At 40.3% G+C, this 22,031-nt stretch overlaps 2 protein-coding genes across 2 annotated transcripts in view; one reads left to right on the top strand and one right to left on the bottom strand.

The window, feature by feature from the left end:
- kctd16b (potassium channel tetramerization domain containing 16b) overlaps positions 1 to 22,031 on the top strand; it is a 97,086-nt gene that overhangs the window by 12,354 nt on the left and 62,701 nt on the right. The window lies entirely within an intron of this gene.
- Positions 2,174 to 4,555, bottom strand: LOC146624479 (uncharacterized; the record flags this gene model as incomplete). The annotated part of the gene is made up of 5 exons (XM_085364826.1): positions 2,174 to 2,389; positions 2,833 to 2,922; positions 3,372 to 3,527; positions 3,628 to 3,703; positions 4,443 to 4,555. Coding segments are annotated over 5 exons (651 nt in total), but the record flags the coding sequence as incomplete, so codon positions are not given.

The raw sequence follows: 22,031 nt of genomic DNA, 5'->3' as shown, positions 1-22,031 counted from the left end.
TAGAAGTATTCAGTGTTCTGCAAGTTCAACTAAAACAGGTGCTAAGATTGATATGAATACATCGATTGCAGCTTTATGGCTAGGAAATGTGCATCTATTGGTGACTGTGGATAGAAGAAGTATAAGGATACAATGAGATGGATGCTAATCTCTGAAACTGCTCTTAGTGGATCATGTTTGTCATTAAATGATAGTTTTATTCTTACACTTCCCTCTAATCCCCCCTTTACGGATTCCCTTTAAGTTGTTGTTTTGAAACAGTCATGTTATTGATCTTGTCAATTTTTTGCCTTTAAGTTCCTTGAATTTTAAAAAAACTTAAAGAAGTTTCTTTATTCAGAGAAAACCTCAAGAATCAGACGATCCCATTTGAGCAAGCATTTGGCTATGGTGGGAAGGAAAAACCCCCTTTAACAGGAAGAAACCTCTAAGCAGAACGAGGCACAGAAAGGGATGTGAGAAAGGGGGCAGCCATCTGCTGTAACTAGTTGGGGGTGATGGAAGTGAGACAAAAGACACACTGTGGAAGAAAGCCAAAGATTAATGATAACTAATGATTAAAAGCAGAGTGAAGTAGAAACACTCAGTGCATCCTAGGAAGCCCATATCAGACAAGATCTATTGCAGGTAATCTGAGCCACCACTAACTATATGTTTTATTAAAAAGGAAAGTTTCTGGCCTAATCTTAAAACTGAAGAGGGTGTCTATCTTCTAAATACAGACTTGGAGCTGGTTCCTCATAGGAGGCATCTAGAAGGCTGCAGACTCTGCTTCTCATTCTACTTTTAAATATCCTTGGAACCACAAGTAAGCTATCAGTCTAAGAGCAAAGAGCTCTATTTGTGTGATATGGTACACTCTAAAAAAAGATCTGCTGGCTTAACGTAAAAAAATTAAGGTAACAATTTGCATGGATCTTTTTAAGTTACTTCAGCTTAGCCACTATAGCGTAAATGCCACAAGAGTTCTCTAGTTAGGCAAACTCTATTCCTTACGTACAAACAACATGATTTGCTTTGTCCTCTACAAGCTTAATTAAGTTGAACCAACTTAATTTTAATTGTTTAAAAAATTACTCCATTTAGTTATTAAAACTTGTTTTTTTACTTTTATTCTACTCAGAAATATCCATGCAAATTGTTACCTTAATTTTTTTGAGTACTAGTAACTTACAATAACTTATAACTTACAATTATACAATAAATTACACATTGAAATTCCAGTTTTATGATCAAACTGTTTATTAGAACACCAGTCCACCATTCCAGACTCATTGACATTTCAATAGCAGACAAAATTGTTGCCTCCATAAAATAAATGACATAAAACACCCCTGTAAATCTGTCTCAAAAAGACTGAACATTTTGACAGTCATGCTCTGATTCAAGTTTGTTTGTGTTAAAGTGATAGTTTAGGTTTTTTTAAGTATGAAGTACATTGTGAGTGTATTACACACAGTAGACAGCAGTCAGCACATTCCTGCCACCAACACGCACGATAGGCTCAGTTTGTTTGTGTGACTTTGGTAAATCTGAACTAACCCGAACTAACACCAAAGTCACCAAATAACACAATTACACTTACTGATCAAGGCAGCAGGAGACCAGCAACTCCTGTGTGCTGTCAGGTAAAATTGCTGTTTTTGTCCATGGACGCTGGTGGGCCAGAGCGATTGAAACAACAAGCAGTAGAACTTCTCTTTCCTCACAGAAAAGGCTGTCTGATAGCAAAATAAAGCAGTAAACATATTCTTGATATAATGTACATTTAAACTGACATCAGTTTTATTAGGATGGAGGCTCATCTTGCGTGCCGGTGGCCCCGTCTGCTTCTCCGTAGGTGGAGCTTACTGACTGCCATCTACTGTGTGTAATACACTCACAATACATATGTACCTCATATACAGCCTCACTTCAAAAGACCCGAGCTATCCTTTTAAAGTGCATTATTTTTTAACTAGGTGTACTTAATGCTCAACGCTCAACTTTACACCTACTGCCTACTGTAAAGTATGTAACACAACACATTGCAAACAACAGTGGAACATTTCCCGTTTAATTTGAGGATAGCCTCACTCTTCACATTTTTTAGTACAACAGTTTACTTTTTAGTGACATTACCTTAGGACTGGCTTTCAGATCATCCAGCTCGAGGAATATCTTTTGAAACACTTCAAAAGTGTTTTTCAAAAGTGTTTTTCAGTTCTTTTGGGTAGCTGAGGTTGAGTGCATATATCAGCCCCATTAGCAAGGCACAGGCTCTGGGTACATCCAGGTCTGCTAGGACTTCTGTTCCTTCAAGTATGATCCTTGCGCTGGCTGGATCAGACGTTGTGGCACCTCTGGTTACAATCTTCATCACTTCATTGGTAATATCCCCGCCACCATCCTGGTAGATCAGAATCAATATAAATGTTTTAAGTAATCATACTTATACATGAGAGTAACACAAAATAGGGCTGCAACTAACAATTTTCTCGATTATCTGATTATGTCTGTGAAGGTTCTCTTTGCAAGCTCCTTTGACGATTATCTGATTAGTTGTTTGGTCCAGAAAATGTCAGAAAATGGTGAAAAATGTCAATGTTTCTCAGAGCCCAATATGATGACCTCAAATGTCAAACATATTCAGTTTGCTGTCATAGAGGAGTAAAGAAACCAGAAACGATTCACATTTATGAAGCTGAAACCAGAGAATTTGGACTTCTTTTTCTAAAATAATTACTTAAACCGATCAATCAATTATCAAAATAGTTGCCGATTAATTTAGAAATCAATTAATAATAGATTAGATCGTACCTCTAATACAAAGTATAGTCATGTCTGATTTACCTGCTCTTTGAAGAGATCCTCCTCCTTTTCCCTGAGATACACCACTAAGCCACGGATAGCGACCTCTCGCCTTCTCTCCACAGAATCGTCCTGTGAATAAGAAAAAGAATGTCGAACTGCTCTTCGAGGAGGATGGGTTTTTGATAATTACATCCAAAAAAAAAAAAGAAAAAAGGATTGACTTTATATGGCCTGAACTGTACCAATTATAGATTTCCAGTGATAATCAAAATAATGAATTGATCATTTCAAAGAGCCATTTCTCTGAAATGATCAATTCATGAACTTGAAAAATCCAGGTAACAAATAGAAAAACTGCAAAATCTTGCAAATTACTCTGCCAATCATGATCCACATCACCTATAATTTGTTTTATTATTAAGTATTTATAGTTTTAATTGATATTTGTGCCTCAAGCTCTAAACAATAATTTGACATAGTTGAGTTGTAAACAGCTACCTTTTAAGACTCAATATCACCTATTGGAAAAAAAAGTGGATTATCCTATTTGAAATAAACTACATTTCATTCATTCATACCTCTAGCAGCATGTTCTGGATGCGCCGAATGCGCATTTTTGCAGCCCCTCCTCTTGAGGACAGCAAGGACATTATTTTCTGAGAGTACTGGTCCAGCTTTGCCATGAATGTTGTCTCCAGGTTAACAGTGGTGATCCTTCTGAATTCTTGGTTTATCTGTATAAAAAAAAAGGCACAAATAGGCACAACATGTTAATGTATACAATTTACTTTAAAAGAATACATACTGCAAATTATCTTATGGAAAAATATTTACCTGAACTGCATCAAAAAGAGCAGGCCATCTTTCTTTCAGGTCATTGATTTTTGGTGCTTGATTGACAACTTCCTGCCTGCGAATGGAGAATGTTATGTTATGTTTCCAAATCAAAGATATTTTTTCTTAAGTGATACAACTGCGCTTATGTATCTGCAGTTAACACCCAAAAGAGCAAAATTATATTTTATGTGCTAATGCACACTCAATGTAATGTCATTAAAACAACTAGTTTATGAATGTTACTTAAGATCTTTCCTGTGGCGTTTCTACAACATGGCGTTCGCTTCCTCGCCCGCGTTTTTTGACTGAACTTTGACACAGGCTGTTCTTCAGCTAGGGCTCAATTAACAAACTTCAATCTCACATAAAAATAACTCTAGGACTTAAACATCAAAATGCATCGATGTTAAACCGAATGTATACTCAGTAACCTACATTTGTTTAGTCATGAATGTAAAATGGCCCAGCCTTTTGCTGGTCAAACCTTCATCAACGCTGCAACGATTTCAAAGTAGAAAGAAGAAAAACATGTATTACCCTGTCTTTGCAGAGTTAAAACTACTGCTACAGAAGCTCAGTGTCAATTAACACCATTTGGCTGCCACCGTAAAACAAAACTTAACAAAGACTAATGTTACGGTCGAATTACTTCACAAGTTAGCCAGAAGTGTAACGTTACTAGCTTATCACCACCACTCGCCGAGGAAGAGTTTAGTGTTGTGTAAAAAGGATTTCTTGCAGTGCGTGTTGATAGAGTTAAAGTTAGAGTTATTAGCTGCTGTGAATAAAACAAGGCAAAAAATTGTACTCACCACAAAGCTTTAACGTTTGATAATGTTCCGTACAAAATGCCGCTTCTCTGCTTTCTCTCTTTGCCTCCGTTTCTTTCGATCAGTGGTCTGAGAGCACAACATGTCCGGGCAAGTCAGCCTTGTACTCAGCTTTTAAAGGACGCTTACGAGATTTTTAAGTTGTATTAACTGAATACACTTTCATGTTAAGTTAACACAGAAATGTCTGTTCAAAATCGATATATTACTGAGCTAAGACTGTTTTCTTTATTTTCATTTCGACCAACTCATTAAATTAAGTTATCAACTGATTACAATGTGTACATGCAACAAACTTAATTTTTTATGCAGAAAAAGCTATTAATTTTAAGCTTTACTTACTAACCCCATGAATCATTTTTTAGAGTGTACAATGAGGTATTTAAGATGGGGCCTGATTATTATTGATTAATTATTGATGGATTTAAACAAACATTTACCTTCATAAGTTGGAGTTAAATGAAGGGGGTTGTAATGTGGCACTTTCTGAGTCCCGTCCAAGGTGCTTCATCTTTTTAATTCATCAGCACCTGCATTCAGCTCCATCAGGAAGAAAACTTCACAAAGAAACCTCACAGTTTGATCATGTTTGGAACCATTTCTTATTCTGTTGTGCCTCATTAGAATCACACATTGTCGCTCACACAGCAGGGGTCCACATCCCGTTTGAGCATATGGTCATACCCTTGTAATTTCATTCCTCTGTGCTTTATATCTTCCTGGGGCAGAATGACAGTGCCATTTCATTTAGAAGCAGCAACGAAGTCTTTATGTGTATTAAGATAGCTAGAGGCACTGGTGTAGTAACTCCAGAGGAAATTATCTCTGGCAGAAATTGCAAAGGTAACTTGTGATACCAGCCGAATGTGTCTTGGTCTTAGAAAAGGCTTTGTTTCAAATTTCCTTCCTTTACCACTGAGAGAAAAGATGCAAATAATTGTCAAATGTCGTTATCCTGAATGTGCTAGAGCCCAAAAGAGGAGAAATAATTAATCTCAAGCCATTACAGTTACATCTTAAACAGATACCTGAAACCATAAGTCATGGAGCTTCCAGAGAAGAGTGTCTGGGCACTTTTACAGTTGTGAATGTCTTAAAGGAGTATATACTATATTTAAGCAGTTAAACACTTTTAGCAGGCAGTACCACTGTTAAGGATTATTCCAAACTTCTACACTGTGTCTCATTAGTAATCCCTCTTTGTCATGTCAGGGTACTCAGCTGCTTGCTAGAGCATACTGTCATCGCCATTTCATTCCTAAGTATCTGTGAAGCTCCCTGTCCATTAAAACACACACACATGCTGTAAGCATATGCATGGCATGCATGCACACATGATCCCTCCTCCCCTCGCACACGCTCGAAGGTTAACTTTATATAAACAGCTCACAGATGAAAAATGGCTCTCATTAGAGAAAAGATTATAAATCAGACCGCTCACTTAAACACACTTAGTGTATCAACAGATACCGGCAATCTTTTCACTGTTGTGTAGCGTACCTACTGCCTATTAATTTCAGCCAGAATGAATTTTGTGCAATGCTTCATTACAAAGTAACACCTACCATGCACACAAATTATTAGACATACCATGCTGAACCTTAAGCCACCTCATCGCCTAACATTTCTGCTGTAATCTGTTTTCTTTGCTTTCATCTGTAGCTCCCTTTTAAGACTGAGGGGGATTTACAGGGTAAATATATCACACTGAGATCAGAGTTCATACCTGAACACAGTTGCACCTCTCTCTCTCTTCTCTAGAAAGCAGAACTTTCAGCTTGTTTACATGCACATGCCTTCATAGGCTGCAGCCTATTTGTCTCATCTGTGTGGGACCTAACTAGAACTAACATGTATACATTCGTATATATATATCTATATATATATATAGATATATATATATATATATAACCCCGACTTACGAAATTAATTCGTTCCCGAGGGTCTTTCATAAGTCGAAAATCGTCGAAGTCGAAGCACCCATCGCGCCTTTTGAGTGAGGCGATGCTGAACAATAGGCTAATTGATAACTAGAATAACAATACGTCATTCAAGTGGAACAGCAAAGCGCAATTACGAAAGCCAAGGGGTTGTCACATGATTCGGAAGGCTTTGTGGGCATTGTGGGCTCGGCCAATCAGAGCCAGTGGATTTTGTAACATGGGCATTTTGCCGTAACACGGGCAACAATATTGCCGTTCAGTGCGTTCGTAACTTGAATTTTTCGTTTAATGCGGTATTCTTAAGTCGGGCTTCCACTGTATATGTGTGAATAAAAACAAAAAGACCACTGAATAATCACTTCTTGGGTTTTTGGTTAGCTTTGCCTGATCAAAGTCCAGTGAAAATGAACAGGTGTTTTTCGACTGATAGTTAGGAGGATTTTTAGAAAACCAAAGCGTCCACTGTAATCCCATCTAGCCCACAGTCTTGTTTACTATTCATGCTATAATGAATTACTGAGAGCTGTTCACAGTAGACTGCCCAGTCCGTGGCAGTCCAAAACAGGTCCCTGGCTGTTTGTTTGAAAAAGTAATGGTTTGCTACTGAGAGCCCTATGTACACATACAACCTGTGTAATGGTCTCCTAACTGCACAAGCCAGTATTACCTGTGTGTAGAAGATGATTTGCTGTCTGTGAACCTGTGTGATTATGGTCTGCAGACAGGAGGTCTGTTGATAAATTGGTTTTGTGGGACAACAGCAACCGCATCAAAGTGCAAACATCCCACAGCACATATGCACAAATGCATGCAAGTACACACTCGCACAGACTATATAGATAAGATCAGACAGCATTCTGGCCCAGAGACACATTGTTTACTACTAGATTAACCTGGCCAAAGCTTTAGAGGGATTAGTAAGCAGTGTGCGCCTTTACAAAAGTCAACACAACCAAGGCACCAACGCTAACAAAAGTCCAATCTGCAGACCTGTCTTTGTGTCTGCATGCAAGTGCCAGCCATACCAGGGACTGATATGATCTCAGGACTGCAGCAGGCTCATTTGTACATGAACATGCTTGTGTGTGCTGGGATGAGAAACAAGCAAATGGAGCAAGACAATTATCTACATCCATCACTTCAGAAACTCATTTAGTCAATTAAAACTGTTACAGGCTGACATTTAGGTGCAATGATCCCATTTTAATAATTAAGACTGTCATGCACACACACACAAACACGCGCACACACAGAAATACACATACACACGCACACACTAAGCTGTTAAAATGGTAGGATCAGAGCAATAATGTAGTTGTCTCATAATATAATGACATGTCCTTGTTGAAGCGCAAATCTCATTCATCCTGATTAGGAGTGTGTGTGTGTTATATTTTCTTGTGAGTGTGTGTGTGTGTGTGTGTGTGTGTGTGTGAGGTGTAACAGGGGACACTAGCCTTTTCAGAGTTCACTCCCCTGTTTTCGTGTGACACTCGAAAACAAATGTCACTCTGCCTTCTGTTATCAGACATCATTCGCCCTTTGCAGACGCTCTTCTTTGTTCTACTTCTTAACTTCACCAAGCCTCACTTCTCTTTCACGGATGAATACACGATGAATACGTGATCAGCTATGCTTTGTTTCTTTTTTCAGCTAAAAAACATTGTGCGGCTGGAGAGATGTGCCACAATGCTCAAACCAACCAATCAAAATTAGACTCAAAAACAGACAAACGCTAAAGAAAAATATTTATATGAAATTGGCAACCATTAATCCAAAAATGAATATTTAAAATAACTATTCAATTTACTTTTGAACTTACAATCTCTTTAAAAATGTTTTGTTTTTTATCGTGTGTGTGATTTTGGGTAGTATGCTAGTGTTAATACCTTCTCAAGGCCTTTGGAGGACTTTGCCTTGTTTGGATTTTTGATTTCCAGCTCCTGTTTACTGGTCAGGTGGTTTGTGTTCTCACTGTAACACTTAGGGCATCGTAATTCTGTGCTGTTAAGCACACCACATGGGCCATCTGGATATTTGTTAATAAAGTTTTCAGTGCAACAGAATATTCTATGTATATTATATAAGCAACTCTTTTGATGATCAAATTACAAAAAAATGCATTTGTAATCAGTTACAGCTACCGAGATGGGATACATCCAAAAATATTCTAATTACCTCTTATAAAAAAATGTGTACAATATTTGTAGACTAAACCAGTCATCTTGTTGCACTGCATGCTTTTGTTCTGCAGGAATACCTTCATTTATATTTGCGGACAACGTGGGTTAGCAAAGTTACTATAATGAACTTGAATGCAACACCATGAAGAGGGGGATTCATTCACATTAGCACAGTTCAATTCATTTTGTAGTAAGCACAAAATGTAGCACTGTTTTTGACAAGTTCTTTTCTATTTTCCTTTTTCAAAATTTCAACCACTTTTTGTCTGCCAGTCCAATCGCTTTGCAACCAGTGAACGAGGCCAGGCTGCCGGCACTGTCGTTCCTTGGAATTCATTAACGTTTTCCCTTTTCAAATCTGTTAGGTTTGTAGCTTGAACCTATTCGCTGGAACGTTAAGACAATATAATTACACTGCAAGCAAGACACAAGTAGGCAAACTTCTTCATGGTACTCGTGCACGGGAGAGAACCGGACAACCGCTTGACTCCAGTTGGTCTCGTCCGTTCTCCCGTATCACTGTCCTTTTATTGAGGTTACATGAATATGCATAAGTTCATTAACATATGACGTCTACATACACAAAGAGTACCTTGCCTCTGTGTGTGTGTGTGTGTGTGTGTGTGTGTGTGTGTGTGTGTGTGTGTGTGTGTGTGTGTGTGTGTGTGTGTGTGTGGACTGCTGATCAAAGGGTCAAACATCCTTGGTCAGGAAGAGGGTAGCCTCCCCCTCACCCTAGATGGTTCATCCTAGATAACACGGTGAGGAAGTCCTGCAGTTCATCTAAACAAAGAGCACTTAGACTAGAACAGACGCAACTACGTTAATCCTACCATAAAATAATAAGACACGGTATGACCTCTCATGCTCCCAAAGTGCTGTCTAATACACACAAAGTTTGCAGACTATCAAGGATCAAAACCTCTACCAATCTACAACTAATTACAAAACTCTAAGCATATATAAGTAAATATTTCTAAGCATAAATGACAATCAACAATACAAATCTAACATTTCCCCCCTTTTTGACCTTTATGCCTGAAAAGTTCCCAGGTATGAATACCTCATGTCTGACAGTTTCAATGCAAACATTTTTATACTCAGCATATGTCAAATCACCCTAAATTACTGAAAAGGTACACAGTTCAACAAATGTATTAGCAGTTATCCCATTCATTGAGCTCATCTCATGGCAAACTGCATCTTACGAGCAAACAAAGAAATTGTTAATTTAATAGTGAAAATAAAAAAGTAACATTTTCAAAAACATCTCAGCTTGGTAATGCTTCCTCCAGGTGTGCACATCACATGTCTCTCTGCAGAGTGGTTTAAGCTCTGCAGGGCGTCATGAATGTCTCTTCCAGTTGTTTCCATCGTTGTCCATAGGACCAGAGTCCAAATGTATGTAGAATAGACATTCAAACATACCAGTTGGTTTTGTTGTTTGTCAACATGGTTCTCAGCTATTTCCAAAGCTGCAGACCTCTCAGCACTCTAGTTTTATGGCCTCCCATTACCTCACTTCAGGCCTTCGTCCTGTGAGGGGGATATTTATGACTCCTTCATTGTCCTTCATTGTCCATACTCTGCAGAAAACACCTCTGTGGAAAGGGTGCAGGGTTGTCTTACTGCTATTATGATCCCAGCAGCCTTCAGAGTGTCATCGTATGCACAGTACAGTGGCACAGCGTTAGGTGATGTTCATAGGAAACTGCTGTTATCACCACCATAGCTTCTGGTTCCTGTGCTTTTCACAGAATCATGATGTCATCCTCGAACTCCTTCTACGCTGTCGATGGAGCTTGGCACGCTCCTCATCCCTCGAGTTTTCATGTTCCAACGCTGCTGAAGGTTTAAGGCAGAGCACGTCGTACACCTTAGTTGTCTTCCTCAGCGTCAATATTGAATCTTTCATTGTATTTAAAATCTTGCTGTGGGAAGTCTCCTCTTGATTTCCTGGAAGCTTAGTAGCACAGCTCTCTGTGTGATGTCTGCTGTGCTGAAGATGATCTCTGATCCTCCTGAAGCCTCTCTCCCATCTTGTGGACGATCCTCTCCTCTATTTTGCAGGCAGTTTCATGGTCCTTGCTGTGGCTCCAAGGTCTGATTTCATGATGGGCCCCAACCAGCTTGATCTTTGACCTCAACCACTGCCTGGTCCTATCAGCTATGCGCTTCTCACTGGGCCTCTGAAGATTTCTCAGGAGATTACTGCTGCACCTGTATTTCCTTGCTAGGAAGACAAACTATTTGGAGAGTATGTCAACAATCATCAAACCACATTCTTTAGTTCAGTGAACTTCACTTATAGGCCATCAAAGCCTCATCTGAACATGGATGCACCACTTGCATAGGTTTAATATTTGTAAATAAAACGGCTAATCACACAAATCACTGCAACAATAATAGTAAACATTGTTTAATGTTAATCCTTGCACTCCACCTCTTGACGCATGGACATTCCCATGCGTCAACTCACCAAACCTGGATCCCTGTCTTAAAGAAAAAGATTAGCTAGATCATATCCCAGGCAACATCAGGGCATCTCCTCTGGAGTAGCTCCGTAACCCTGCAATAAAAGATGTTAGCGTGTGTTGCATATTAAGTTTGCTTAACACCTGGCTCTCCCAGGAGCCTGCATACACACCATCACGGCCTGGAAAACAAAATCTGGAAGTGAAATCAAACTTCATACCTGTAAACAATTGTATCATAAGAGTAATAAGCATTCAACATCAGCAAGACAAGTGTCATGTGCAGGTTTTCTCAAATCAGTAACTACAACTATTACCCTAATTCACCTCAGACATGGATTATCCCATGTACTCTGTTAACATTAATGTAATCAGTGACTTCTCTTAAGCAAAGTCACTCCACTCATATATTATTATTATGGGTTCAAAAGTGGCCAGCAAATGAGCCCATAATAAACTATTCCATAAATACCGTAATCTCTTATTTGTTTTACCCATGTCACTTGTCCGCTTCAGCTGAATCTACTACAGCATTCTCAAAGAAACAAACATTAGCAATACACATTGACTGTGGTCAGACGGAGGTCAGACACAGGTCAACGGGTTCCAGAGGTGCCATAAAAAGACCATAAAGTTAGCCATCTATAGCTGTGGAAAGAAGTAACACCAGTTCTCAACACAGGAAATTTCACACAGGTTATTCACATTATCAAAGTAACCTTCACATTTTCCCATCAACACAACGCAACAGCATCACCACTCATAACCTGTAAACACAGTTTTCCTCACACATAAACCCAGAAATCCTGTAGTAGGAAAAAACATCAACCAGTTGTCCTGGTATAAATCGCATCATCAATTCACATGAAGAACTGGCATGCTGTAAGAAAAGAAAATGCAAATATTAGCGCTTGCGCAGGCGTATGCATACTTTGTCACAGTTATCTCTGTGAGCAACTCAAGCCTATGAATAACACACCTGATAAATGCACAGACACAGAAAATGGCATTTAAAAGGTTAAATCATCATGCAACCTCGAGTGTTGCTGTCATCTTTCTGCTCCTGTAAAAGGAAACACATGGGTTCATCTGCACCTTTGTCAGGTGGGGGTTAACTTCACACAATCATGTTCAGTCAGTCAGTCAGTTATTTTAAAAGTCTTACTCATTCACTCAGTGGTTCCTTCTTTTGCTAATTGTGGAAATTATCATCGCATTCGTTTCCACGCTCAGCAAAACGACGTTATTTCAAAAAGAAAAATAATTTAGACTGGATTTCCTCGTTGAATCCTTTTTGGGGGGGGACTCTCATTTCCTAATTGTCCCAAATAAGTGGCTTTCTCCTGACCCCATTTTAAATGTGGAGAAACTCACTTGCAACAATTTTCTTGACGACGTGTAACGCTTTTAATTCCCGACTTGCAGATCTGCTCAAAGAAAAGAAATTCACAAGCAAAAATCAGTGCTTGTTCAAAAATGAAAAATAAAAAATAACAGAGATTATCAAACCAAACTCTCAGTGCACTGTGAAAGTATCAAAATAAAAAGGCCTTGTTAAGTCATGACACAAGCTCCTCATCTCAGGAGGGTAAATCATACCATTAGCATGGTTTATCATACCATCATACTAATCGGCAGGCTCAACTTCACAACAAAAGAAAAATCATCAGCTAGATTCACTCCAAATCAACCATCAGCTGCACAACACACAACATAAGCCTAATGTCTTATTAGCTATGAGTTTAATTACCAGGTCTGTGCTCTTCACTCATTTAGGCCACAGATCTATTTTATTCAATTTTCCTTTTTCCCTTCATCATAAAACATGTGACATGCTGTCATGCACTTCACAAAACAGTCTGTTCTGACGTATTCAGAGTTGTGTATCTAAATACAGGATTCACTCGCACATCAAAGCAGGAAACTCAGTGTTTTAGAGTCTCCACTCAACACACAACAACTCCAACACATCTCATTCACTCGTACTAGAATTCAGTCACCTTTCATTAATCTAAAACCAATCAACTAATTTGCATATCAGCTATTAACCCACTAAGTTGACAGGACGACAGAAAAGCATGTTCAAAATAGTATCACAAAAGACAATTTCCCTCATACAGTAAATTACATGTGCTGCCTCAATCAAGCAGGAAGCTTCTCCCAATTTACCATTTTAACAACTAAATTTATTGTCTGATCACTGGTTGGTCAAACCAGGATCTTTTTTCTCACAAAAGTTAAATTGTTGTCCTGCAACTTGGAGAGTCAATTTTTTTCTTTAGGATAAATTCAGCATTTGATAACAAGTGTCTGCTAAATTGACACTATTGTAACACTGATGAAAGATAACAAGCTAATTTTCATTACATGTGTTTGTGTTATTAGGCAGGTCTAATGCATGTCTGTGGAGCTGCATCTCCAGCAGAGCATGTTCTTAAAGCTGCCTTTCCTACACACTTCTCTGCTATTATTTAATCATTTCTTAACTAATGTGCTATGAGTCTTCATGAGTCATTTTGTGTTTGGAATTGTTAGTAGGGTTAATGCATGTTCTGCTTGTGTGTGTGTGATTCTGTATATGTTTCTATTTTCGCAATATTTCAGACTCCGTCTCAATTTTCCAACTTAAGCAGTCAGTTTTCTTTTCCCCAGGTTTGCTAACCCAAATTTTGATTTCCCACATTAAATAATTCCTATGTGTTCTCACCTAGTCTTCTCACTCTGTTGTCCTCTCCCACTTCAACAGTCCAACAGCCGGCAGTTCTCCTTCAGCTTTGTCCTGTGTCCCACTGTCTCTTCTTGCCATTTTACTCCACAGGTGGCAAATGTCAAACTCCAACTGTTCAGTTCTCCTCAAACGTTTTCTTCACATGCACAGTGAAGTCACAGCCACTCTCACTATTGTCCTCTGATGCGGTTGACTTCGTGCTAGTGGCTGAAGTGCTGCTGCTGCTGCCTTCCTGGGCGACTTCTTAGCAGCTGCTGCCGGTTTCTTGGCTTTGGCCGCGGCGGGCGTCTTAGCTTTGGTCTCAGTAACCCTGTTCATCTTGAAGGATCCGGAGGCCCCGGTGCCCTTGGTCTGCACCAGAGTGCCCTTCGCCACCAGACTCTTGATGGCGGTCTTGACACGGGCCTTGTTCTTGTCCACATCGTAGCCTCCGGCAGCCAGAGCCTTCTTGAGAGCGGCCACGGCTTTCACAATCAGCTCGCCCACGCTGAGGCCGACCTTCTTGGGCTTGGAAGTCATCATCTTCTTCTTCTTGGCCTGAACCTCGGCGCAGGGCGCAGGGCGTGTTTATGATGGAGCCTTTCCCACCACAGCGCTTGCACGTTGAACGCATCATGAAGGGTCCATTTCTTTCATGTCGCTAGCCAGCATGCTAGCTGCATGTGGCTTGCCCGAGTCACTCAGTCCTTTTTGAGCATTTCAACATGCTGCCACCGCAGAACCTGGCCTCAGATCCAGCAAGCTTAGCGCGCTGATCTCCAAAAAAGTCCCGAAAGCCAGAAAGACGTCAAATAAGTGTCTCGTGCTGAGAACTCAAACAAAAACTATTCTTCACGCCACCATCTTGCTCGCCCTTCCGTGGAATTCATCCAATCAGACAGGAAGATGGGTTTGCTTTCTTCTTCTGCTGCTGTTTATCCACATTGCTGCTGCTTGTTGGGACTTTTTTGCTCAGGACTTGATGCTGTCTCTTTATCATGTTATTGCTTTGGAGCTGCATTCCTTGTCTTCAGGGAGGAGTGAGCTCGCTTGTGAGGTTGAGAAACACATGGCACTGTAAATAAGTCAGCCAGAAACTTGGCCTGCATGTTTCCAATGATGTTAAACTATAACTTTCTTCCGACCGTTGCATGTGGAAAATTGATTCAGGTCTGCTTTTCACCTGAAAGTGACAAACTAAGACATTTCATTATTATCATCACTGCTTAATCAACACACATCTCTCTCTCTCTCTCTCTCTGTCTGTGTTTGTGTGAACAATCCTTTCTTAAAAGCAGAAAATGACATTGTAGTTGTTTTTCGGCTGATCAACACAAAACCTTTTTCCTATGATTATTTCTCTTCGTCTACAATGTAGTAATTTGTCTCTTTTTCACTCTTTTTTTTTTTTCTTCACAATAGCTGGTGGTCTGCAAAATCACCGCTCTCACTCACAATCAGAGGCAATCACTTTTGCACAGTGCACAAAAACACTGTGATGTCAGACACATTCACACTCACTTTTTCATCTGCATAAATAAACCATATGGCTGGAGATATGTGCCATGGTGATCCATAAGCATGATCACCAGTTTATTTAATTATTTTTAATCCAACAAAACAAATAAACAAAAACATGATGCTGATGCTACACACACACACGAGTCAAGGTGCAGAAAAACTGCTCATGGAAACGCTGCACACTCTCTGTTTCCCTCTCTTTGAGTAGTTCTCAGACAGCTCTTGATCTGATAATGTGTAGCTTGCTCATCAGCTCAAAAACAAAAACAAAACTGCAACGCGACATCACACAGTAGTTGCATGCTCTGCCCACAGTGGCAAAGTCTTACACTTTCATATTCAACACAGCTTCTCCATCATGTATTTTTAGATGTTTCATACAGGGTTGAGCATATTAGTTGTTTTCACAGGTGTGCTCTACATCTCAACAATGGCTCATAATAAGACGACAGTCTTCCACACAGGTCAAGTGCCTCTATGCACTTCATGAGTTTAAATATTTACCTATATCACTTCTCCTCACATGTCATTGTACTGAATTTAAGCAACCACAAGTTTAATGTAGGTTACTTTTAACAACTATCCACCTCAATGGTTTGGCACACAGGCTGTTAACATTTTGTGTCAGGAAGGGGTGGGGGGAAAGCCACCCACCAGAGCACAGCTGCTGATGTGGGCTGGCCTTTTCCACACACTCTTCAAGGCTGGTGTGTTTTCTGAAAACTTCTAACATTTGAATCTCTTCCATTTATAAGCCTGCGATTAACCGCACGGCTCAGGTCCGCGTGAAACCCGCGCGACCGCATTCGCGTGCACCCACGCAGCTGTGGAGCCTTCGCTCTCTCTCTTTTATACATAAATACTTTGTGCTGCCAGGAGCAAAGTCCAGCACAAACGTCTTTCTCCCTCTAACTCACTCTTGGTTGCTTAGAAACCCATGATAACAACAACAGTCGGTGTTACAGACCACGTGTTCTGCTCCGCACACACTCACACAACAACAACAACAAAAACGACGACGACGACAACAATGACAACAACACAAAATAGGCCTACTCCGGACTCACACCGGACCGCTCGGGACCCTAACCCAGTTGTGGGACGCTCACCCACTCGCGCGACAAAACCCAATGAAGGGACGCTCGGGACACACACCCAGGGCGATTTCAAAACCGGACACTCACCGGACGCTTGGGACCCTTGGGCGATTTAACCAAAACTTCTTTTTCGGGACACTAACCCAGTTATCGCTCCACAAAGCAGCGAACTTCTCAACGCCTCACAAAATGGCGGAGACTGCACAACGACACGGTTATAGAGTCGGCCTCTTTAAACTTACTTGGCGTTGCTTAGCGTGTAATATCAGCCTGAATCCCGCCGATCGCCATTCATCGAGGAGAAAGACAGACAGCGAATCCACAGGAACTTCCTGGCTGACGTCAGTCTTTCAGCGTGCCTCCCCCCCCCTCGGTGAATGCGATCCCAGGGAGCCGGCACCGAAGGACCAATTAATGTTAGGTTTGTAGCTTGAACCTATTCGCTGGAACGTTAAGACAATATAATTACACTGCAAGCAAGACACAAGTAGGCAAACTTCTTCATGGTACTCGTGCACGGGAGAGAACCGGACAACCGCTTGACTCCAGTTGGTCTCGTCCGTTCTCCCGTATCACTGTCCTTTTATTGAGGTTACATGAATATGCATAAGTTCATTAACATATGACGTCTACATACACAAAGAGTACCTTGCCTCTGTGTGTGTGTGTGTGTGTGTGTGTGTGTGTGTGTGTGTGTGTGTGTGTGTGTGTGTGTGTGTGTGTGTGTGTGTGTGTGTGTGTGTGGACTGCTGATCAAAGGGTCAAACATCCTTGGTCAGGAAGAGGGTAGCCTCCCCCTCACCCTAGATGGTTCATCCTAGATAACACGGTGAGGAAGTCCTGCAGTTCATCTAAACAAAGAGCACTTAGACTAGAACAGACGCAACTACGTTAATCCTACCATAAAATAATAAGACACGGTATGACCTCTCATGCTCCCAAAGTGCTGTCTAATACACACAAAGTTTGCAGACTATCAAGGATCAAAACCTCTACCAATCTACAACTAATTACAAAACTCTAAGCATATATAAGTAAATATTTCTAAGCATAAATGACAATCAACAATACAAATCTAACAAAATCGGTCCGATGTGGACTGTGATGAAAATGTAGTCCACATTAAAATGCTTGCTCATTACATTCAAAACTGCGTAACTAGTAATCTGTGATGTACAGCTACATGCAATGCCCTCCTTCCAAACACTGATAACTTGAACTAAATACATTTTTTAAAAAGGGGAAGCAAAACAGAAAAAGGGACAGCAGAGAAACAAACACATGATGGCTAATCAGAGCACAGCTAACTTTCCAGTAATGGTTTCAGTATATGTCTGCTGCATTACAAAGTTTTCTGTTTTTAGCAGTTTTACAGCTAACGTTATTGCAAACTATCAATGGATGCTTAGATATGGCTCAGTGGCAACACAGAAATATGCTTTGGAATGAAATCTACAAGTGGGCGTTGAGCATATAGGGCACAAGCATATTTTTCTCTGTTTTTTGTTTGTCTTCTCAGGTCTCACCTTCCTCTTCCATATTTCCTGCTGCTTTAAGGATTTGATTCTGAGCCAGTCATACAGATCAGATAGGTTTCAGTTTTCTCCCGAGCATTTAAAACATTGTGGTGTTGTGGTGAGAGCACAGCCTCCTCTCTTCCGTAAACAATCTGCAACTGCTTGTTTTACTGATTCCAAACATTAGACCTGAAGTGAACAGAGTGATATAGCTGCCAGTGTTGCAGCTGCCGACAGATGTTTTTTTTTTAAATTCAGGGTTGAGCTTCTGTCTCATTGTGTAGTCATTTCGCTTATTAGCCTTCGTCTCTCTATTTCCCTCCCTGCATTTCCCCCACCCACGATGGGAGTGTTTGGTAGGTGCTTGAGACCTTTGTTGTTTGCTGACTATATTCCCGTCTGTATTTGCTTCTCCTTAGCCCCCTTCATCCTGCAAGAAATGGGTTTAGCTGTGATTTCATCCTCTCTTTCTGGAAGAATTGCTGCCATTTCTTTCTATTCTCTGTCCTTATCATTATTGCTCTTTGCTTCACTTTTTCGTTCCAAGTGCCCGAGGAATAAAATCAGGGGCAGAGAAAACAACAGTCCCGTTGGTCCTTTTCATTCTGCGGTGTTTTATTTTCTGCTCCTCTCCCACTGACTCAAGCTTTTTATTTCTTTATTTCTTCAGTAGATTCTCAAACCCTTTCTAATGCTTAAGGATGAAAAGATGCACTTCTTGGTCTCTTGCGCCTCTTACATTAATCACATGTAGCATAAATACTAAAGAAAACTTTCAAAGGTCAGATCAAAAAGGGTGGGTAGGACTGAGTTGGTTGTAAGGGAGGCTGGGTCCATCTTCCTGCTCTCAATTGTGAGCAAGTGTTGCCCAGGTGTGTGAAGAGAAAGTCAAGGAAAAGGTCAAAGTTTTTAAGAAATCCATAGGCCTCTTTTGAAACTTTGTTTCAGTTGTTCCTGTTATACTATAGCTTGCATGCATACTAAGACCCCGTCCACTGAAAAATGACATGAACACATGAAGTGATCTTACAATATGGTGATGTATAATGTGTGATCTCCAGGGCTCTATTACCCACAATTAGAGCATACTTCATGACAAAAAAAGCATTTGTCTGTTTCTTCTTGTTTCCGTCCTACAACTTCCCCCAGCTGACGCTCCTACTGAAAGCAATAATACAATCCTGAAAAAAATTGACCCCAGTCTGCCTTTTATCTTTAACTTTTCACATGGCAGAGGCAACAGTGACTTAAATCATGAATAGTGACGTTTAGATGATTTAGATCTTAAATCCACACAAAAACACACACACTGCTTACAGAACTGGTACGGGACAAGACCCATCTTGCATCTCAACAGATTCATCAGTTTAAATCAGTGCAGTTGAAGCAAACTATGCATGTAGTCCATATGCCCTTTTCCCCGCCCATGTCCTTCAGGTCTTCCTGGGTAATCCTGATGTGTTTCCAGGTCAGATGGGGGTATTTAATCCCGCTATAATTTTTTAGGTCTTCTATCAGGTGGATGTGCGCAGACGCTCACAGTCCAATCATAATGTGGCTTCAGCAGTCACCTCAAGGTGACACTCACATTAACAATTTAGTGTTTCCAATTAACTGCATGTCTTTGGACTGTTGGAGAAAGCCAGAGTACCCAGGGAGAACTCACGCAAAAAGGGGGAGAACATGCAAACTACACACAGAAAGACCCTGGCTTGATGGTGGAATTGAGTCTGATATTCATCTCTGACTGACGCTTGCATTTCGAAGCTGCATTTGCTCCTAGCACAACGCAACTGAATCTCTGAATATCTGTCTGGACTGTTGAGTTGCACTTTTGTTAATGTAGGCATCATGTTCTGATAGTTAAAAAAACAAGAGAGTGAGAAAGAAAATAATTCCCGTTATGCTGCATTTTTTAGACGTTTCTGTTGTCACGGTCCCTAAATCCATCCCTAAACTGCTTCAGTTCAACAAACATTTAATAATGAAAGCTTGATTGCTTACAAAGCACAAACACAAACAAGGGAGATGGGGGGGAAAACAAACAAAAGAAGACCATGAGCCAGCCACACAATAGAGTCCATCTTCTCCCCTAAACTAATATTAGTAAGATAAACTAATCAAACTAAAAAACTGCCAGTAACTCCCAACTCAGCTCGTAATTCATAAATAGAAACCGGAGAAGCAGCAGAAGGATACCAGTGCTGTTAGAGGTGATGGAGGGACTGAGGCGTCAACTGCTAACTGCATGCTCTGTCTTTTCTGGCTTTATATGTGTAGCACTGAGGCTTCTGCAGCCAATCAGAAGTACGGATAAATTAGAGGAGAGAGCAGGATGAGAGACAAGGAAGATAGAAACACAATGGAAGGGTAATAAATGTCTGTGCACAAGTATTTTAAAGCTCGGCGATGCTAAATCATTTTTTGCATTTTGGTTTTTTTTTGTTTTATTAAGTGAAAGTAATGAGAAAAAAAAGCAATATTTGATTTCTTTTTAACAATTGGAATTTAATCTCATTTTTTGGACACTTAAATCATCAGATCATTGATGGAGGCTAAAAGAAAACTGGTAAAATGAATGTTGCTTCATTCAAACTATTTTATAATCATTGCTTTGGAGGCACACATTACAAATTGAAGATGCAATTGACTAACCAGCAAGGATATAGACGTATCTCAGCCTTGATTATAACGTGTATTAAAAGCATCAGGTGGCCTTGGAGCAACTTGGGTTTTTTAAAATCTCCCAGTTTTGGTGTTCCCTCTTTTTTCCCTAGTTAACATTTAGCCTTCAGTTGGTTTTCTTTGTGAAGTTTGCTTTTAAATCCAAGTGGTTTTGAACGGTTTGCTTTTGCATACCCATCCCTCCCATTCTGTTTCAGTGACAGTGATGTATTTTGGTCCTCCTGCTTACACAGATAGATGTGTCTCATATTGTAACCCTCATTCTTAAGAGGAAATTGTCAGCCTGTGTAATTGCATGTGTCTCTCTGTAACATAAAGTAAACAGCTGAAAGGAGATCGTGTCAGTCACATTTCTGGCATGTCAGTTTATATTGACTCTCCAGTTTTATGTTCAGCATGTATATATATGACCATATATGACATTCAGATATTGAAATGAAGACACCGCTATCCAAAAGTATCAACAAAATGGAGCACATTATGTTTTCTAGACACATATACTGCTGCTGAGACAGCATGTTTTCATAGCTTCAAAGGGCAATACACTGACTCTCATTCACTTCCTGCAGACTTACTAACATTACTGTAACTACAACTTGTTCAACTCTAGCATTACCTTAATCTTAACTTAACCTTAACCTCTCACTAAGCTTTTCCACAATGACATTCTATTAGGAATTTACAGTAGGTCCCCACAAGATAAGTAATGCGTGCCTGTCCACCCACCTGCGCACACACACACACACACACACACACACACACACACACACACACACACACACACACACACACACACACACACACACACTCAAATGCTTACGGTAAGACAGGAATCCATTATCAGTATGGAGTAGCCGAGAGAGAATGTGAGTGATGTGGTATGAGTGGGTGGGGTGCTAATGTGAATGGATGCTTCTCATATATTGCGTGCAGCCACCAGTCAACTGAAGTGATGACTTTGTGCATTCACGCTGAGCGGAGGACTTCCTGTGATCAACTTGGTTATGGTGTGATGAATGCGAGTCAGAACGACTTCATTTTGGAGAGGCGAGGTACTGGAAGCCTCTGCGGCAGGATGTGATGGCTCTGTTTTTGAATTCAGCTAGGAGTAACTTTCACACTGATAGACTCACCGGAGGTTCTGGTGCAGCAATAATCAAAGTTCATGTCTGGTTTATTTTAAATTGCCGCACGCTGCTGTTGTCCACTCTGTTGTAACGTCGTTGAGTCTGTTTCTTCCAGCTTTTAGTGAATTTAAGTCTGTCACACCCCACATTTCAGGATCTGTGTTTGTTTGAAATGGAAACGGTTGTTTTATTTCATTTTAATGCACTAACAAATAACAGCATGTCAACAATTAACCTGTATACTTAAAAACTGGTGTTTCCTTCATATTCTTGCTGCAAAGACCACTTCTTTTGCATTTTCATTGATTGATCATTCT

Source organism: Diplotaxodon limnothrissa, linkage group LG10, assembly GCF_057381915.1.
Source record: "Diplotaxodon limnothrissa isolate DT_005_m linkage group LG10, D_limnothrissa_male_GT1.1, whole genome shotgun sequence".
Classification (NCBI taxonomy): Eukaryota; Metazoa; Chordata; class Actinopteri; order Cichliformes; family Cichlidae; genus Diplotaxodon; species Diplotaxodon limnothrissa.
The sequence above is the reverse complement of the archived record's forward strand: the minus strand, read 5'-3'. Positions and strand labels throughout refer to the sequence as shown.